Source organism: Cervus canadensis, chromosome 33, assembly GCF_019320065.1.
Source record: "Cervus canadensis isolate Bull #8, Minnesota chromosome 33, ASM1932006v1, whole genome shotgun sequence".
NCBI classification, from domain to species: domain Eukaryota; kingdom Metazoa; phylum Chordata; class Mammalia; order Artiodactyla; family Cervidae; genus Cervus; species Cervus canadensis.
In genome coordinates, this window is record NC_057418.1 from 11,800,727 (window position 1) to 11,820,357 (window position 19,631).

General features: G+C 38.4%; 1 protein-coding gene across 5 annotated transcripts in view; it reads right to left on the reverse strand.

Annotated features, from left to right (window-relative positions):
- The window catches only part of NHSL1 (NHS like 1), a 142,131-nt gene that overhangs the window by 29,270 nt on the left and 93,230 nt on the right, over positions 1-19,631 (reverse strand). For all 5 annotated transcript variants that reach the window (XM_043457049.1, XM_043457050.1, XM_043457052.1 and 2 more), the window contains exon 3: positions 8,811-8,938. In XM_043457049.1, coding sequence (XP_043312984.1) covers positions 8,811-8,938 — 128 coding nt within the window. The remainder of the gene's footprint in view (positions 1-8,810; positions 8,939-19,631) is intronic.

The window sequence follows — 19,631 nt, forward strand, 5'->3', positions numbered from 1 at the left end:
CAAGCAATCCTGACTTCATTCTCTTCTCTCCTTATTCTCCTTCCCCCTCCCCTGGGCTCTGGACCCAACAACAAAAGCCAGGGGTAGTGGTTTTGGGGGGAATACACACAGAAACACAGTTTGTGGCCCATCCAGAGCTCCACAAAGGCCAGGAGGTGGGTTCTACATTCACAGTATTAAATAATTTCAATTGTTCCTTCTCTCCTATTCAATATATTACCAAAATCCAGCCCCTTCATCATAGGCTCTAAGCTTTCTTACCACGTACTGAATTGAAATATTTTGGATTTAAACTATCACATATAAAGTGAACATAAATGTTCAAAACGATAATGTAATTTCTTGCCTTTAATGGCCTTTTATTATAATAAATCATATATACAAAGTATGTAACATAACAATGAATTTTTAAGAACCTATTACCCAACTCATGACTTAAAATATTACCAGTAATTGCATCTACCCCATACTGTTTCTTGCTTCCTCGAGGTAACCACTCACCTGAATTCTGCGTTATTTATTATGCCTTTAACTTTTGTTATGTATGTGCATAAATATGTCTAAATTACATGTTTAGACTTGCTTAGTTTGTATGTAGTTATACAGGAATACTTACAAAGATATAAAAGCATATGATTATATGAAGTATTAAATCCAAGTTTATCTTCAAATAAATGCATATTTGAGTCCATAAGATGCCTTCTTTATCCGTCATCATGTCAATGATACTTTGCCATTCTTTTTAGTGTTATTTACTTACCATTATGTTCCTAAGCCATATCCATGTAGTTATGTGAGCTTATGGTTAATCCATTTCACTGAAGCATACATTCCATTCTAATACATTTATTTATCCACTCTTTTACTGATGGACGATGGGTTGAAAACGATGTTCATCCTATTATCTCAACAAGTTAAACTCCCCTAACCAAGAGAGTGGTTAGCCAGTGAGAGATATAGCTTAAGGCTCAATTCCACATATTCATTGTTGAGGGAAAATGGGCTCTGGAGTCACAGATCTGGGTTTCAATCCTAGTTCACTTTTAGGGGTGAAGGGTGTGTTCACCATCTTGCTTGTGGCGATGGTCTCATGTATGTATAAGTATGTCAAAACATATTAAATTGTGTATTTTAAAGGTGTGTAGTTTATTTTATATAAATTATACCTCAACATGCTCTTTGCAAAGAGAGGGAGAACTCTGTTTCAGGATTTTAAGGCTATGTGATCTTAAGCAAGTAGTATGATTCCTCCAAGACACATGTGACCTGGGTACAAGCTGACTTACGTGGTTGCAGTAAGAATTAAGCAGACTCACAGGTAACACCAGCCCAGCCTCTGGCTCCTAAGCTTTTCCATGTGCCAAATGCTTGGCTCTATGCTGAGAATATCAAAATCAATATGATGGGGGTGTTGTGTGGCCTCCCACCTCCACCCTGATCTAGAAGGGAAGGCAGATATGAATAGAGCCTCATCCCAGTGTAATGGGATGCGTGGAACAAGAGAAACTGGAACAAGTTGAGAGATGCCCTCACTACTTGAATGCATAAAGGCCTGAAATGACAGACCACAATCTTCTCACCCTGCCTAAAGAGGACAGAGCAACAAATGCCACAGATCTCAGAGCAGCGAACACATGGAATCAGCAAAAACTCCTGTGTTTTCACTGTGTCCTGGAATTACTTACCCAGAGAGACCCAATAAGAAAATAACTGTATCTAGAATCATGTTTTCTAGACAGTTAAGTGACGCAAGGCCAGGGGCTCTGTCTGTATATTGAGACTAAGCAAGACTTAACATGGTTTTTGAAAACAATACCGTGAATAAATGAACAACACCAAACAAGTCAAAGACAGAAGGAAAAGTGACAACAGCAGGCATAATGAGAAGGAACTTGGGTAATTTAGTAATCTTGTCCTATTACTTCAATATGGTGCAATGAAAAGAAATGAAATATAAAATGAGAAGCCCTTTATATGTCCTCTTGAATACGTTCTGGCTATGTGATCTTGGGAAAGTAATTTAATATATCTGAGTCTCAGTTTCCAGATGGTTAAAATGATAGCAATAATTATTAAAAATACTGACTTTATGGAAGTTCTTGTGAAAATGAGATATAATTTGTGAAAAAGTTTGGAAGTGTTCTACTATTATTATGAAGTGAGTACCAGTATAATAACCACTGGTAGTTCTACACACAGATAACCTGTAAAGTCACAACAACTAGAAAGTTTTAGTAATTGCTGAAACTTCTCAAATTTATTGCCTTAGGTAGGAAATTCTATGTTTGTGGAATAAAAGACTTAGAATGATTGAAAGAGTAGCCAAATTTTCATAAAACCAGACACTGTCTACTGAGCTAATTTCTTTGAAGTCTGGTTTGAAAAACCAAGCAGTTTAAAGACATCAGTCACCATTATTTGAGCATATACTGTGCCAGGCACCACGCTTAAGGATTTAAAAACATTAATTCACTTCAGCCTCACAATCATCTTCAAGGTGGGCAAGGCAATCAAGTAATTTATTATCAAAACCAGAATGCCTTTGAGAGTGAAAGGAGTCCTTTTAATAATTACACAGAACAGCAGCCGTAAACCAGGGCTATCCTGAGCAAAACCAGAACATGTGGTTTATGACCCTTCACAGTTGAGGAAACTGAAACTCGCAGAGGGAAGCAATTTGCCAAGGCCACCAACTTCGACAGGTGGGAAAGCTGCTCTAGACCAGTCTTCCAAGCATCACCTTATCCATGCTTCCTTCATGTGCAGTTACAGAGTAAGGCCACTGTCCTTTTGTCATCTTAAAATCCCAAAATCCTCCTTAGATTTAAATCTCTCATATCAATAAAGACTAAAACGGAACCTGAGATGATGCCAGTTCAAAGAAAAACAGAGACTAGAAAAGAAAATTTCAGTTTCTATCGATACCATGAAAGCCAACCATTTATTGCCACAATCCCAGTCTAATTTATCTGTCTGGGGACAAGGGGGGCAAATTTCACGCAAGAGATTGAGTAACTCATAACTGATATCCTTTCTGCTGAGACAATGGGGCCTCTGTGAATGTTTCCCTGATTCAGTGAACATGTCATCAAACATAACCTCCCACAATAGCAGTTGGAGATATGCCCTCTCAACTCACAGGATGTATCCTGTCATCTGTAACTGAAATTTCCTTCAAATACCTGAATAACCTCTTTGGTAGTACCTGGCACATAATGCAAACTAACAAAACAAAAAACTGTCAAGACTAGAACAATACGAAAGCAACCGCTTACTCTTTGATTTCACAGTTGAATAAAAATGTTATTTTGTGAGATTTCTGAATCCCTTTGCAGACACTATTTCTCAAGCAGCATGTTTACTGTGTAGATGACATATATAACATATACTTGGAAACAGTTCAAGCAATTTCTTTTCTTGCTACTCTACATCACTACTTTGAGAAAGATATATATGTGGAAATCATCAGCAAAATAACTTTCACTATACCATAAACACAAGTCCTACTTGGGAAATGTTTTGCATTTGGATAATTACTTTGGAATGATAAGCCAGAATAAGTAACCAAAACAGACATCCCCTAAGTTCTCTGTTCTCATTCACATGTCCTTAACTTCTCCCTTATTAGCAACTCTCATCTTAGGAGAGTGCTTTTATCCTAAGCACATAATAGATGCTTAATTATTACCTGTCCCTTCTTCTCCAGAGTTCACTGCTGTCCTCAGCATAGCCTACTTGGAAATACAAAGGGTTTTCCCAGTAGAATTTTCCTTCTAAATTGACTTCTATGTACTCCATGTTTAAAATGACCCCAACTGCTAGAGTGACATTTAAGAACATGATTGCAGTCAGAGGTCTTGACCTTAACATAGAGACCACAAGCTGTTAGCTTGGAGCCCCTCATACAATGACTGGATCCCCATCTGATCTCAAATGCCAACTTCATCATATGCATGCATGCATGCAAAGTTGCATCACTCGTGTCCAACTCTTTGTGACCCTATGGACCATAACCAGCCAGGCCTCTTTGTCCAAGGGATTCTCCAGGTAAGAATACTGGAGTGGGTTGCTATGCCCTCCTCCAGGGCATCTTCCTGACCCAGGGATCAAACCCATGGTCTGTTATGGTCTCCTGCATTGGCAGGTGGCTTCTTTACCACTAGCACCACCTGGGAAGCCCTAAAAAATTAGGTCACTTCCTGGACTTTACATTCTGTCTTTAACATTCTGTCCTACCAGTTTGTATATTCAGGTGCCACACTGCAGTGATTCCTGACTCTTTGTGTTTTAATACCTGGTCAGGCTGATTCTGCTTCCCCATTGCTCTTCTAGATTACAGCTTTGCCAGGAGGAACCTTGGACTCAGCCTCTCCAATCCTCTTTCCCCTCCTCCCATCCCCTAAAAGAATTCCACACTAACACAGAATAAAACTACTCAATTATTTATTGCTACTGTGTTAATTTTAAAAATTAACTTGGGCAGAATTGACAGCTTTTTGATATTGAATCCTCTAATCTAAGAGCATGTTATATCTTTTCATTTATTCAAATCTTAGCTGTGTTCCCATAAAGTATTTTAAAGCTTTTTCATATATAACTTGCATTTTTAAATTAAAATTTTCCCTACTTTGTTTATTATAGCTATTTTAAGTAGATTTTTTCTACTATCTCTTCTAACTTGCATATGTAGATATGAAAGTTATTGATTTCTATACATTAATATTATACCATATATATATCTATACTATGTTATAGTGACTGCAAATGCCTGTCTTATTCTTTGTTCTAATGAGAATGGCCCATTAAAAATTATGTTGGATTTGGTGACAGGTAGGTACTTTTGTTAAGTTAGAAATATCCACTTGTTCCCATATTATTATTATTTTTTAATCAAGAATGGATGTAAAATTGTATCAAATGTCAATATCTATAGCTTTTATATGATTTTTCCCCTGAAGTATATTAACACGATTAATACATGACTGAATTACCTAATGATGAACATTCTTACATTACTGTGGAAATAAATCCAGGTTGATTTTGAAGTATTCATCTCAAAATGAGTTACTAGATTATGTTTCCTGTTATTTTTAATTTCTAATGCCAATATTCATGAGTGAGATTGGCCAGTTTATCTTCTGACTTGTGTAGTCAGGTTTTGGTATCAGTGTTAAAACTAATTTATTATTATTTTTTAATCCTACCTTTTCCTTCTTTTTCTTTGCTCTCAGATAGTTTCAAGCACTGGATTAACCTACTCTTTAAAAACTTTAGTAGATTCTTCTTTGTGAAACTATCTAAGCTTGGTGTTCTTCCTCAATTTGGTTCAATTTTTAAATTTTTTTACTATTTCACATTTTCCCCAGTTTTATTGAGATATAACTGACATTAATATTGTGAAAGTTTAAGGTCTACAATGTGATGATTTGATGCATATATATTATAAAACAATTACCACAATAAGGTTAGTTAATACCTTCATCAACTCAGTTACTACTTTGGAGGTCAATATGATGTAATTTTTGATATGATTTTTTTTAACATGGAAATTAGTCTGTTAATATTCCCCCTCTAGATGTTCTAAAGTCAGATTTGATACTTTAAATAAATTAGAAAACCAGTTTCAACAGTAGCTATGTCTTCCATCTAACAAAAGATATATATAATTTTTATTCCTAATCATAAAATCTTCTGTTTGAAAAATGTTAGTGATTTCTGATTAGCTATGCAATAAGAGCTAACTGTTTCATTTGGCGTTGCCCGTCTGTAATCTTACTTCAGCCTCCTTCCACCACTACTCCTGTCATCACTCTTGGCGACCTCAGCACCCACTGAGCTGATCCATCCCACACCTGCTCTGATCCTTCACAACTGCACCTTCAGTATGCCTCAGGCATCCACTCTCAGGGACAGGCTCTAGACCTAGTTGCCACATAATACGTGAACTGCAATTCTGGAGTGGTTCGCTAACAGATAATCCTACAGAATTTGCTCAAGGTGTTGAGAAAAAGAAAAGAATCAAGAACGTGCCCAATCATACACACCAAGGAAACCAGATCTGAAAGAGACACGTGCACCCCAATGTTCATCACAGCACTGTTTATAATAGCCAGGACATGGAAGCAACCTAGATGCCCATCAGCAGATGAACGGATAAGGAAGCTGTGGTACATATACACCATGGAATATTACTCTGCCATTAAAAAGAATTCATTTGAATCAGTTCTAATGAGATGGATGAAACTGGAGCCCATCATACAGAGTGAAGTAAGCCAGAAAGATAAAGACCAATATAGTATACTAACGCATATATATGGAATTTAGAAAGATGGTAAGGATAACGCCATATGCAAAACAGAAAAAGAGACACAGATGTACAGAACAGATTGTAAAGTACACTACAATATTGTAAAGTAATTAGCTTCCAACTAATAAAAATAAATGGAAAAAAAATAAAAAATAATAATAATAAAAAAAGAATGTGCCCAATGATTTTGACTTAAAAATGGGTAGAAAGAAGTTGAAACTTACTGAGGTGAGGAAAACTATAAAAGAATCAGGTAGGGTTTTTTTTTTTTTGGAAGAGAGATGTGAGAATCACATTTGAATTTGAATCAGTTTGAGATAGCTGTAGGAGACCTTTAAGTGGAGACGGACAGCAAGCAGATAAACGCATGAGTGTGGACTGGAGCTTAGAAATTTAGAAAACTTTCATGCATGGAATTTAAGAGCTAAAGTTAAGAGGTACAGAACAGACTTTTGGACTCTGTGGGAGAAGGCGAGGGTGGGATGTTTTGAGAGAACAGCATTGAAACATGTATATTATCAAGGGTGAAACAGATCACCAGCCCAGGTTGGATGCATGAGACGGGTGCTCAGGGCTGGTGCACTGGGAAGACCCAGAGGGATGGGATGGGGAGGGAGGCTGGAGGGGGGATCGGGATGGGGAACACATGTAAATCCATGGCTGATTCATGTCAATGTACGGCAAAAACCACCACAATATTGTAAAGTAATTAGCCTCCAACTAATAAAAATAAATGGAAAAAATAAAAAATAAAAAAAATAAAATCAGAAAAAAAAAGTTAAGAAGTAGTATTATTCTAGGAATTAGGAGACAAACTTCAAGTCTTAGCTCTGCCACTTGCTGTATGCATCATTTGCATCTTCAAGGCATTAATTTCTTTATCTAGAAAGTGGTGAGTGGAAGACTGTTCTCGAAGATCTTCTTGAACAGGCTGTTCATCCTCCATTCATTTAACTCAATAAATATTTTCACAGGAGAACGGAGCTGGAAGAATCATACTCCCTAATTCAGGCTATATTACAAAGCTACAGAAATCAAAACAATATGGTACTAGCACACACAAAGATAGATCAATGGGTCAGGATGAAAGCCCAGAAATAAACCCCTTTATCTCTTAACATCCTCCCCCTTTCCCTCCCTGATTCCTCACCATTCACACAGCCACTCTTCAGATCTCTAGGTCTTTAGTATGTCTTATCTGTTACAAGAGCCCTGTAACTATTCTTTTCACACACTACACCCTCTCCCAGCCCCTTCCCCATTTCCTAACTGCCCAAGTAAGACGTTCTCTTTCAAATATTACCATATGACAAACACTTATTGTAGCATGTAATGTATATAAAACTTCTTATTCTGGTGAGTTCTCCCCACCTGAGAGCTGTAAGTTTCCTGAGGCATGTCTGTACATGCTTAATACCTTATTAATCTTTGCATTTTGTAGTATCAGGCATATGCTATACACATTTATTCACTGGCTGCTGTTTCTTCCCAGAATGTCCTTCTCCAAGACTTCTGCATGGCTAACTCTTTTAATCCCAATCACCTCTTTGCTTGGGAAAAACCTACCCTTTAATTTAAAATTGCAACCTCCGGCTCTATTTTACTCCAGAGCACACATCACTGAAACAGCGTCATTGCTTGCTTATTCTTAGTGTCTCAGCACCAAATCAAAGCGCTATCAAGACAAGATTTCTTCTGTTTGCTTCATTGTTACATCGCCAGCATCTAAAATATTTCCTGCACGTGAGAAGCTTAATAACTACTTGCTTTAAAAATGATTATAATTCTGTGTTTAAAGTAGCGAGGTGATGGACATGTCAATCAGTCTGACTGTGGTGGTCATTTCGCAAAACACATATATCTCAAATTATCACACTTGAACTTATATATAATTTTGTCAATATACTTCAGTAAAGCTGAAAAACAATAAAAACAAAACAAAATCCTTACCATGTAATTCATCTCCTGGTTTTAATTTTTCTTACACCAACAAGAAAAAAATAAGTTTTAAAAAATTATAGACCACATCAATTCTGAAATAGCTGCTTTTCCTATTATGCTAAAAGACTTTTTTTGTATAGACCTTCTTCAACTTACAATGGGGTTTTGTCCAAAAAACCCATCATAAGCTGAAAACAAATGTCAAAATGCATATAACTCATTAACCTATCAAACATTACAGCTTTCCCCAGCTTACCTTACACATGCTCAGTTCACTTAACATTAGCCTAAAGTTAGGCGAAATCATCTAATACAAAGCCTATCTTATAATAGAGTGTTGCAAAGACAGTACTGAGAATTCCTTGTGTACTTATCACCAAGTCTTCCCTAATATTGACATATTACATCATCGTGGTACATTTGCCAAAAGTGAGATTAACACAGGATAATACTACTAACTGAAAAACAGACTTTATTCTCATTTCACGAGTTTTTCTAACTTAGGTCTTTGTTCTGTTCTGGGAGCCAGTCGAGGACCATGTGTTGAATTTAGAAGCCTTACCTTTGGATCTGTTTCTTCATCCTCATCTTGGTAATCATCACAGAGGGGACTGGAGTTGGCTGCAAAGGTGGGTCCTTGGGAGTAGTATTGAGAACTCCGGTAGCCATCCCGCCGTAACTTATCACATTCTGCAGGGGGAGAGGCCAGGGAGGGGAGAGAGGGCTTTGAGAACCAGGATTTGCTTACTCCTTTTTATTTACCTTCTCTTGTGATATTTTTCTACATACAATAATGATTTAAAATAATAACAAAAATGATGATAAAAAGAACTAAGAGTTAGTAAAGAAGCTACCACACCTTATATGCCACATTAATACACTTCTTTTTTTTTTTTTCTTTTTTCTTTTATTTACATGTGTTCCCCATCCCGATACGTTAATACACTTCAAAGGGACTGTTTTACACCTCTCAAAAACTCTCTGAGTCAGGGTAATTACATTACTTTTATTGAAGTATAGTTGATTTACAATGTTGTGTTAATTTCTACTGTATAGCAAGTAGACTCAGTTATACATGTATACATTCTTTTTTAACATTCTTTTCCATTATAGTTTATCACAGGATATTGAATATAATTCCCTGTGCTATATAGTCGCTTGCTATTGTTTAGTCACTAAGTCGTGTCTGACTCTTTTGCGACCCCATGGACTGTAGCCTGCCAAGCTTCTCTGTCCATGGAATTTCCCAGGCAAGAATACTGGAGTGGGTTGCCATTTCATTCTCCAGGGGATCTTCCCCACTCAGAGATCAAATCCAAGTCTGCTGCATTAGCAGGCAGATTCTTTACCGCTGAGCCAGCTGGAAGCCTGTCCATCCTATTTGTGATAGTTTGCATCCACTAGTCTCAAACTCCCAATCCTTTCCTCCCCTCCTCCTTAGCAACCAAAAGTCTATTTTCTGTGAGTCTGCTGCTATTTTGTAAATAAGTTCATTTGTGTCATATTTTAGATTCCACATATAAATGGTATCATGATATGTGTCTTTTTCTGATTTACTTCACTTAGTACGATAATCTCTAGGTCTGTTTATGTTGCAGCAAATGGCAATATTTCATTCTTTTACACGACTGAGTAATATCCCACTGTATATATACACCACACCCTCTTTATCCATTCTTCTGCTGATGGACATTTAGGCTGCTTTGATGGCTACTGTAAACAGTGCTACTATAAAACAGGGATGCATGTATCTTTTCAAATTAAGAGTTCTGTCTGGGTGTATGCCCAGGACTGGGATAGCCAGATGACATGGCAACTCAATTTTTAGTTTTTTGAGGAACCTCCATACTATTTTCCATATGTACTATAATTTTCGACATGTAACAATTGATGATGTAATTACACATCAAAAAACAAAAGCAATTCTCATGTGAGGCTTGCCGTCTAGACTGATCAACTGGAAGTGAGAAATCACGGATTATAATCTCTCATTCTGCTTTTACTTCCAGTTTAATTTGATGCCAAACAGCCTGTAATCACTGTGTGGAGTTTAGCACAAAGCTGGGTGGCAGTCCGAGACGTCTTCCAGCTCATGGAGCAATGACGGGGGCCGCTGGCTGCTCAAAGACTGGGGATTCTCTTCAAGGAGGAACCAGTGCACGGATAACTCCCATCAGTTGAGGGAGAACACAGCAAGGGTTCCAATGACATTTAAAGTCCCAAGAGCTGTCCTATGACTTAGATACCTCAGAAAAGTATTTGCCTCGCAAAAGGATTCCCCACAGTGTTGCTTTAAATATCCACCTTGCTAAAGGAAGGTGACAGGTGTTTGGTTTGGGGCAAGCTTCCTCTTTGTACAGTTTTACAAAACCATGCGGCTAATGGCACAGAACTAAAGCAGGGCATCTTTAGAGCTCCCTTTTAACACTAGGATCTAAGCTGCTTCTTCAAAGAGGAGATGAGCAACTGCTTTAGTGGAAGGATAAAAATTAAAAAATCTTCACTCTCCTGTGTTACCTGGTGGGAGCAGAGAGTCAAATGAAAACTACACATCAGACTTTTTTTAAAACTCCATGGAAATAGTCACAAGGTTCTTTTAGAACACCAAGCTAACTGAAAAATTGTACAGGTAATCATAAGATAGTTAAACACTAATACTTCAGTTACTTATGGGCTGAATAATGTGTGGGCTGGACTGGCAACCCATGCTAACTAACATTGAATAAAAAAAGAAAATTAAAAAAAATTTCTGACACCTCAGAGTACATTTGAAAAAATGAGGATTTATAACACTAATTGAACCCTTTTCAGTGAAAAAGACTTCCACATTTTTCTCCAATGTTTCACAACTTCTCTACAAAAATAAATAGTACCACCAGATTCTGTTCTCATTCCTACAGGCGTGTTACATAAAGCATGATGACCAGTTTTCCAATGGTGTTCAGTGCAGAGTTCTTGGATTCTGTAAATATTTTACTTTTCAAAATGATTTTAATTATTTCCTCTTGGCTGTGCTGAGTCTTCATGCCGCCTGAGCTTTCCTCTAGTTGCGGGGAGCAGGGACTACTCTCCAGTTGGGGTGCACGGGCTTCTCCTGCTGTGGAGCGTGGGCTCCAGGGCGCATGGGCCTCAGCCGTTGCGGCTCCCAGGATCTAGAGCACAGGCTCAGTAGTTACGGCATGCAGGCTTAGTTGCTCCATGGTGTGTGGGATCTTCCCAGATCAGGGATCGAATTCGGGTCTCTGGTACTGGCAGGCAGATTCTTTACCACTGAGCCACCAGGGAAGTCTGATTTTATTTTTTTTATGTTAAAGCTAAAATAAAACATAACACTCAACCCTATAATTCTACATGTCATTAATTTGTATTGCTAAATTAACTTTTCTGTAGTCCTATAAACTGAAGTCTCCTAAGGATTCAGGGTGAATCTTGTAAGATAAACGAATAAAAACGTATTACCACTGTAAGTTACTTATCACATAATTTGGTGCTTTCAAAAATAGTTACCAAACAAAACAAAACACAAAGTTAAGGCCAAGGCCCTTTTAAACCAAATCCTTTTCTTAATCAAAAAATAATCCTTTTCACCCTCATTCACTGACCTTAAGATAAGTACAAGTCTTAAATTATAGAATTTTATAGTACTAAAAAAATCGGTTCTCAATATCAGGTACCAAGTAAGAATATGTTTAAAAACGATTCCTCTGCAAGGGACTGCTAGGCTAGGTCATCTCTAAAGGTGGTATTCATTTTGATATTCTTGGCAATAATATTAAAAACATCCAAAATGTTAACATCAAAAAAGACAACAAATCACAAGAGTTGGCAAGAATGTGGAGATAAAGGAACCGCAGTACTGTTGGTGGAAATGTACATTGACTCAGCCACTATGGAAAACAGTATGGAGGTTCCTCAAAAAATTAAAAACAGAACTATCATACAATTCAGCAATTCTGCTTCTGGGTATTTATCTGAAGAAAATAAAACAGTAACTCAAGAAGATATATGTACTCCAATGTTCATTCACACACACACACACAGAGGAATATTACCCGGCCATAAAAAAGAATGAAATCTTACCATTTACAATAGCATGAATGGACCTAGAAGGTATTATGCAAAGTGAAATAAATCAGACAAAGACAAATACCATACGATTTCACTTAAATGTGAAATTTAAAAAACAAAACAAACAAATCGGAAACAGACTTAAAGATACAGAGAGAAAGTGGGTGGTTGCCAGATGGCAGGGGGGATGGGGTTGGGCATAATAGGTGAAGGGGATTAAGATGTACAAAATTCCAGTTATAAAATACATAAGTCATAGGGATGTAATATACACCCTTATATAGAACATAGTCGATAATACCATAATAATTTTGTATGGTGACAGATGTTACCACACTTACCATGATCATTTTGCAATGTATTTAAATATCAAATCAGTATGTTATACACCTGAAACTATACTGTACATCAATTATACTTCAAAACTTTTTAATTAAAAGGAAGTTAAAAATAGCCAAATGACATACCTTTTAAAGCTTATAAAACCAAAATACTGCAAAATTGTTATCCATATATTAAAATCATGAAAAGCTGGCAATTGTTAGTATTCCCACTATGTGTCATCTTTCAAGCCTAGTTTAAAGGACAATGTCTTTTCTTTCCATGGTTAAATTTATGTCACAAACATGTTTAAATAGTGGTATAACAAACTAGCATATCACATGAACATGGTGCTCATCTAAGATTAAATCAGGCCATATAAATTTATGGCAGATAACCAATTTTTTAATTCTTACCAGATTAATCCAACAAACTCATTGATTAATCTAATTAATTAATAAATAATCTAATTAATCTAATAAACTCATCAAGTTCCACTGTCATTTATCTTCAACTCTAATGGGAAATCTAGGAAAATTTCCTCTTCTCAAGTTGCAGTGGCCCTCAGCTTCTAAAACCTTGGCTTTGTTCATTAAAAACCGAGTTTATTGCCTATGGAGTAAGATCTAAGTGAGTACTGCAATCATGAATAAACAAAGACTTTTCAAACACTAAACTGATGGCAAGGGCAAGGCAAAATATAACTTAAAGCCAGGTTATGCCAGCAACCACAGGCGGGAAACATGATACTAAATGTAATAGAAGCTCTCTCTTTAACACATATGCTTCTTGCAACAGAAATTTAGAGTAAAACCAGGCTATTGTTCTCACAGTACTGCACAGATAAAGGTGTCACTGTTTATAGTGTCCTCTGGTTTCCCAGCCACAAATTTCCTCCTCCTTCCTTTCCCGTCCAGCTATTTTCTTTAGCACAAGAACAATGGACAAATAACATGGGTGACCAAAGTTTTAAATATAGAAGCAAAAAGTACTGTCATAGGCTTAGAGGGTTACCTAACCATCTTATGAACTTAATACTGTTTTATCCTCCCAATCTTCACATATTACACTATTTGTTGGATTTTCTGCTTTAATATTTTAGATATGTTGAGGGAGTCTGCAGCAAGAAGATTTAGAGTTATCTTCAAACTCATTTTCTCTACTGGAAATCCTTGATGAATTTCCATGCTCTCTGTTTTGCTCCTAAGTGTAATGAATTAGCGACAGTGAGCTGGAGTATAAAGCAGTCACAAACACTTGCAAACCCCAGGGGCTTAACATAACAAGAAGATTCTTTTCTGACTCTGCACAGTCCCCCAGTCCAGGCAGAGGTGGCAGTCACATGGAGATCAGGCTGAAGGAAGATCGCCCTCAGAGAGTGCTCAGACGATCACGCAGCAGCACTGCTGGCTCTGGAAACTTCTGCCAGAAGTAACCAGGTTACTTCCTCTCCTGTTTCTTTGGGCACAACAAGTCACACGTCCACATGTACCTTCGGAGGTGAGAAGGAAGGGCAACCTTACCTCATAGGCAAGGGGAAAATCCAACTATTCCAAACCAACTCTAATGACTCCTCCAGAGACAACACTGAATCTAAGACTTCCCAGATCCTTGTCACCCATTCTCCCAACACTTAGTAAATGTTTACTTCCAATCCTTCCTGAATAACATTGAGAAATGTGGGATTTGCAATGAAAAGCTACACTTGCGTGTTTCAGTAACAGAACGTTAACCAGTGGCGGGGGTGGGTGGATGTGGGTGGCATGGCCGTGGGACAGGTCTACAGAGGAGCAGCTGAGTGTCTGTAATTCAGACAAACCAGGTACCACTCACTACCTGTGAGACCTGGGGGATAGCATCTTAAGCTCCTAGAAACTCAGATTCCACTTCTAAAGCTGGGCCATTACTTCTTTTGGGAACCTGTCATGAGAATCGGTCAACAAGTATTTCCGAGAACTCTGCTCTTTCAGGTAAGAGACTAGGTCAGGGTGTGTCAGGACTTGGTACAGAACCCTCCCACTTGGCCAGGGCTCAAAAAACACGGTCACTGATGTCAACATTTACCACATAAGCCATAACTACCTCAAATCCTCTCACTTTTAAAAGTCAGTAAGCAAGTCCATAACAAGACCTGCCTGGCTACACAGTTCTTTAAGATTCTATAGTTTGACCAAACTGTTGACTACATCTTGACTAAAACATCATGAGGTTGTATTTCTTTTTCTGCATATGACACTCATACAAGGATCCTCTTACTGTCAGTGGCCTAAACATTTATTTCTAACTCCTCTAACTCAAAAAAGAGCACAAATTTTTGAGTTGATCTAAGTACAAAATTTATAAACCTAATTGGTTTCATGTAACAAGAAGCCTTATACTTAGGAGCATTTTTACACTAAAAGAGTATCAGCCAGATGCCTGGTAAATGTATTCGATGTTTTGTAACTTCTAAAGCAAGGAGAAAAAAGGATCAAGGTTTTTTGATCTAAAAGTATGTGTGCTGGGTTGAACTGTGTCCCCAGAAAAGAAATGCTGCAGTGTTAACCTCCAGTACCTATGACTATGACCTTACTTACAGTCTTTCCAGATGTAAGCATGTTAAAATGAGGTCTTTTGGGTGGGTTCTAACCCAATATGACTGATATCCTTGTGAGAAGAGGAAACAGAGACCCTGGGACCATTTGAAGACACACTCACACGGAGGAAAGACAGCCAGGTGCAGACAGAGAAAGAGACAGACTGGAGTTATGCTGCTACAAGAGCACACGGGATCACCAGAAACTGGAAGAGGGTGCCCACCAGAGGCTGAAGGGAGCATGGCCCTGCCAACACCCTGACTTTGGACTTCTGGCCTCCAGATTATAAGACAATAAATTTCTATTGTTTTAAGTCACCCAGTTTGTGGCACTTTGTCATGGCAGCCCAAGGAAATTAACAAAGATGGAACCAGGATATGCTAGGATGTGAAAGATGTTCATAAGGATCTTTGGAGAAATGGGGTGGGGTTCCCTTTGGTAGGAATCTTAGAGCATCATGAAGAAACTGCAACAGGAATTGGGCATCTGGAGTCGGCTGTTTGGCTGCTGAAGAGCTGTGTAACTCTGGGCAAGAAACATCTGTCAGCTTCAGCACCAAGCTCTAAGGTTCCAAGAAAAGTTAGCCTTTGTAGTAGGAAAAGGCAAGATGTAAAAATACTGTCAGCAGACATACAGTAACTGCTGTGTATTACTAATATTAACTTTGATTGAGGGTTCCCTATGAACAAGCCATTGTTCAAAGCACTTTACATACAGTAAATCATTTACTCTCCACAATAGCCTTAAGAGATGGGGATAATATCTACATTTTATGTACAAAAAACCTTGAGACACAAAGAAGCTTGCTCCAGTTGGTGGAGCCAATATTAGACTCCAGGTGCTCGGGCCACAAAGCTGGTGCTCTTTCCTGAGAGTGTCAACTTGCTGATGATGAGAAACTATCCTCCTCCATGTCTCTGGGTTGTTTTTGTCGTTTAGTCGCTCAGTCATGTCTGGCTGTTTGTGATCCATGGACTGAAGCCCGCCAGGCTCCTCTCTCCATGGGATTTCCCAGGCAAGAATACTGGAGTGGGTTGCCATTTCCTTTTCTAGGAGATCTTCCCGACCTACGGATTGAATCCATGTCTCCTGCGCTGGCAGATGGATTCTTTACCACTGAGCCATCAGGGAAACCCATATGTCTCTGGACCACACTTAATTATGTATAAAATAACACTGGTCTTTATCTGATAAATCAATAATACACTTCTGGGTTTTAGAAATTAAGAAATTGAACTAGTTTTACTAGAGCTTTTTCCTATACTTAAATTTCCATAACAACAACAACAAAAATATGAGTACAAAATGCAATAAGTATTGTTCGTCTTAAAGAATGTCGGTATTTGGGCTTCCCTGGTGGCTCAGAGGTTTACGCGTCTGCCTGCAATGTGGGAGACCCAAGTTCAATCCCTGGGTTGGGAAGATCCCCTGGAGAATGAAGTGGCAACCCACTCCAGTATTCTTGCCTAGAGAATCCCATGGACGGAGGAGCTCGGTGGGTTACAGTCCACAGGGACGCAAAGAGTCGGACACGACTGAGCGACTTCACTTCACAGTTAAAGTTAGAGATGGACTCTTAGCTTTTCCTCAAAGGGAAAGCAGGTCTGTAGGTGAAAACACTACCTATCTCATAAATAATGAAAATATTAGCAGACTCAGCATTTTAAGATGAAATGGAAAATCCTTTGATCCCTTCTGAAAATTATTTTATAAATTCTTCAATTTATATTAATTATACATATTAATATATAATGTATACTACCATCACCAGCTCCCAAACTCTCTTAGAGCTGATGGCATTCAGGGTCTACTGGCTGGCAATGGCAGCTGCCACGCCTACAGGAACCCAAGTCACTGCACTACTTCATGACAGCTTCCCCCAAGTCCTCTGAGGTTTACTTCAAATCCCCTTCTTCACAAAGCCTTTCCCAGTTACTACAACCTTCTGTGTGTGCGTGCACACACACATCTGCTTAGTCATGTCAGACTCCTTGTGACCCATGGACTGTAGCCCACCAGGCTCCTCTGTCCATGGAATTCTCTAGGCAAGAACAATGGAGGGGGTAACCATTCCCTTTTTCAAGGCATGTTCCTGAGCCAGAGATCGAACCTATGTCTCTTGCGTCTCCTGCATTGGCAGGTGGATTCTTAACCAATGTGACACCTGGGAAGCCCACAGCCTTCCACGCTAGCCTAAAATCTCCAATATTATAAACCACATCGCACACTTCCTTAGATCCTCTGCGGTGCCTCACACAGTATAAAGGTTCAACTAGTGTGTTCAACAAAAGAATAGAGAGAGAGAGAAAAAAAAAGGAGTAAGGAGGATTAAGGAGGTGTAGTCGCAATTACTGCCAAAAAGGCAGGGTCTTGGAAGAACAACTCTAAGACAATTCTGTTCCTCGTGTGTCATGACTACAGAGCAAAGCAATCCCGTCCCAGGTTTATCTGTTAAGTCACCACTATTAATATTTATGGAGCATCTACTATCTGCCTATGCTGTTGTAGGTACAGGAGACTGCACAGTGAGCAGAACAAACAAAAATTCCTGTCTTCAGAGAGCTTGGGCTCTAAGAAGATACAGACAACAAACAGGAAAAAGAGCCAACTACACAACAAGAAAGAACGGCCTAAGTGTTAAGAAAAAAATTCAGCAGAGAAGGGTATCGGGAGTGGTGTGGAAGCAGGCCTGCCTGAGTGAAGAAAGGGGGTCCCATCACCCCGAGAAAGAGCTGGAGGGAAGTGACGGGGTTGGGTGAAGAGAAAGGACAGTAGGAGATGGTTAAATATGTAAAGGGCTTGGAGGTTCCTGTAAGGACTTGCTTTTAACCGTGAGGCTGGACGGTAGCCTCTGGAGACTTCTAACAGAGAAGTGACTTGATCTCACCTGCATTTACCCGCTTCTTCCTGCCTACCTTCTTCTCCCAGGCACTAGGACTTAGCTTAACAGTACTCAAATACATGAATTCTGAATAAACCTGTGTGAGGAAAAAGTAAATCACCTAGTGGTGCTAGTAGACACACACTGTGGGGCTTTCCTGGTGGCTCAGTGGTAAAGAATCTGTGGCCAATGTAGGAGACACAGGTTCGATCCCCAGCCGGGAAGATCCCACATGCCGTGGAGCAGCTAAGCCATGCACGACTATTGAGCCTGGGCTCTAGGGCCCGGGATCTGCGACTACTGAAGCCACTCCACAACCCAAGAAGACACCACGATGAGAAGCCGGAGCATTGCAATGAAGAGAAGTCCTTGTTCACTGCAACTCAAGAAAAGCCTGCACGGCAACATGGCCCAGCACAGCCAATAAATAAATAGTTATTACTTTAAAAAAAGCTACCAGCATTTTACTATCGATTTGTATAACTTGTCATAATTGATTTTTTCATATTTATAATTCCATGAGATAAACATGTGAGTGGAACTTTTCATGAATTTATTACAAAGATGTTGAAATATACTCCAAGAGAATGCTTTTAACTTAAATGGTCACTAACTCTGATTTCTTTAGATGAAAGATGGAAGGAAAAGGAGGAGATGGAGAGAGAAACTAAATGCAAAGTCAGAACAAAAGGGGATTTATCATTTATTCCCTAAGGAAATGAGGTGAAAAGACAAGTGGATGCTAAAAGGGAAAAAAAGGGAAGTTTGCTGAATGTTAGCTTATCTGAGTAAGAAGAAGAAGAAACGATAAAGGAAGTAATATTAAATGAGCACTCTTGTCCTTAAAAAATTAAAAATAGAGTTACCATATGGTCCAGCAATACCACTACTGGGCATATATCCAGAGAAAACTCTAACTGGAAAAGATATAGGCACCCCAATGTTCATAGCAGCATGATTTATATTAGCCGAGACATGGAAGCAACCTAAATGTCCATCCACAGATGGACGGATAAAGAAGATGTGGTATACATACACTCAGAAAAAAAAGATGAAATAATGCCATTTGCAGCAACATGGATGGACCTTAAGATTATCAACCTAAGTGAGTCAGAGAAAGACAAATATCATGTATCACTTACATATGGAATCCTAAAATATGATACAAAGGAACTTATTTATAAAACCAGAAAGAGATTCATAGACATAGAAAACAAATTTATGGTTACCAAGGGGAAAGGTGCGGGGAAGAGATAAATTAGGAATTTGGAAATTATATGCAAACATTACTATATACATAAAACAGATAAACAATAAGGACCTAGCATATGCTCCATATTTTGTTATATATATATGTGAGAAAAGAATCTGAAATACATATAATAAGAAAATACACAAATATAACTGAATCACTTTGCTATACAACCAAAACTAACACAAAGCTGTAAACCAACTCTACTTCAATAAAAAATAACTTAAACTTTTAAATGGTACAAATGATTTTATTTACAAAACAGAAATAGAAGAAACTTATGGT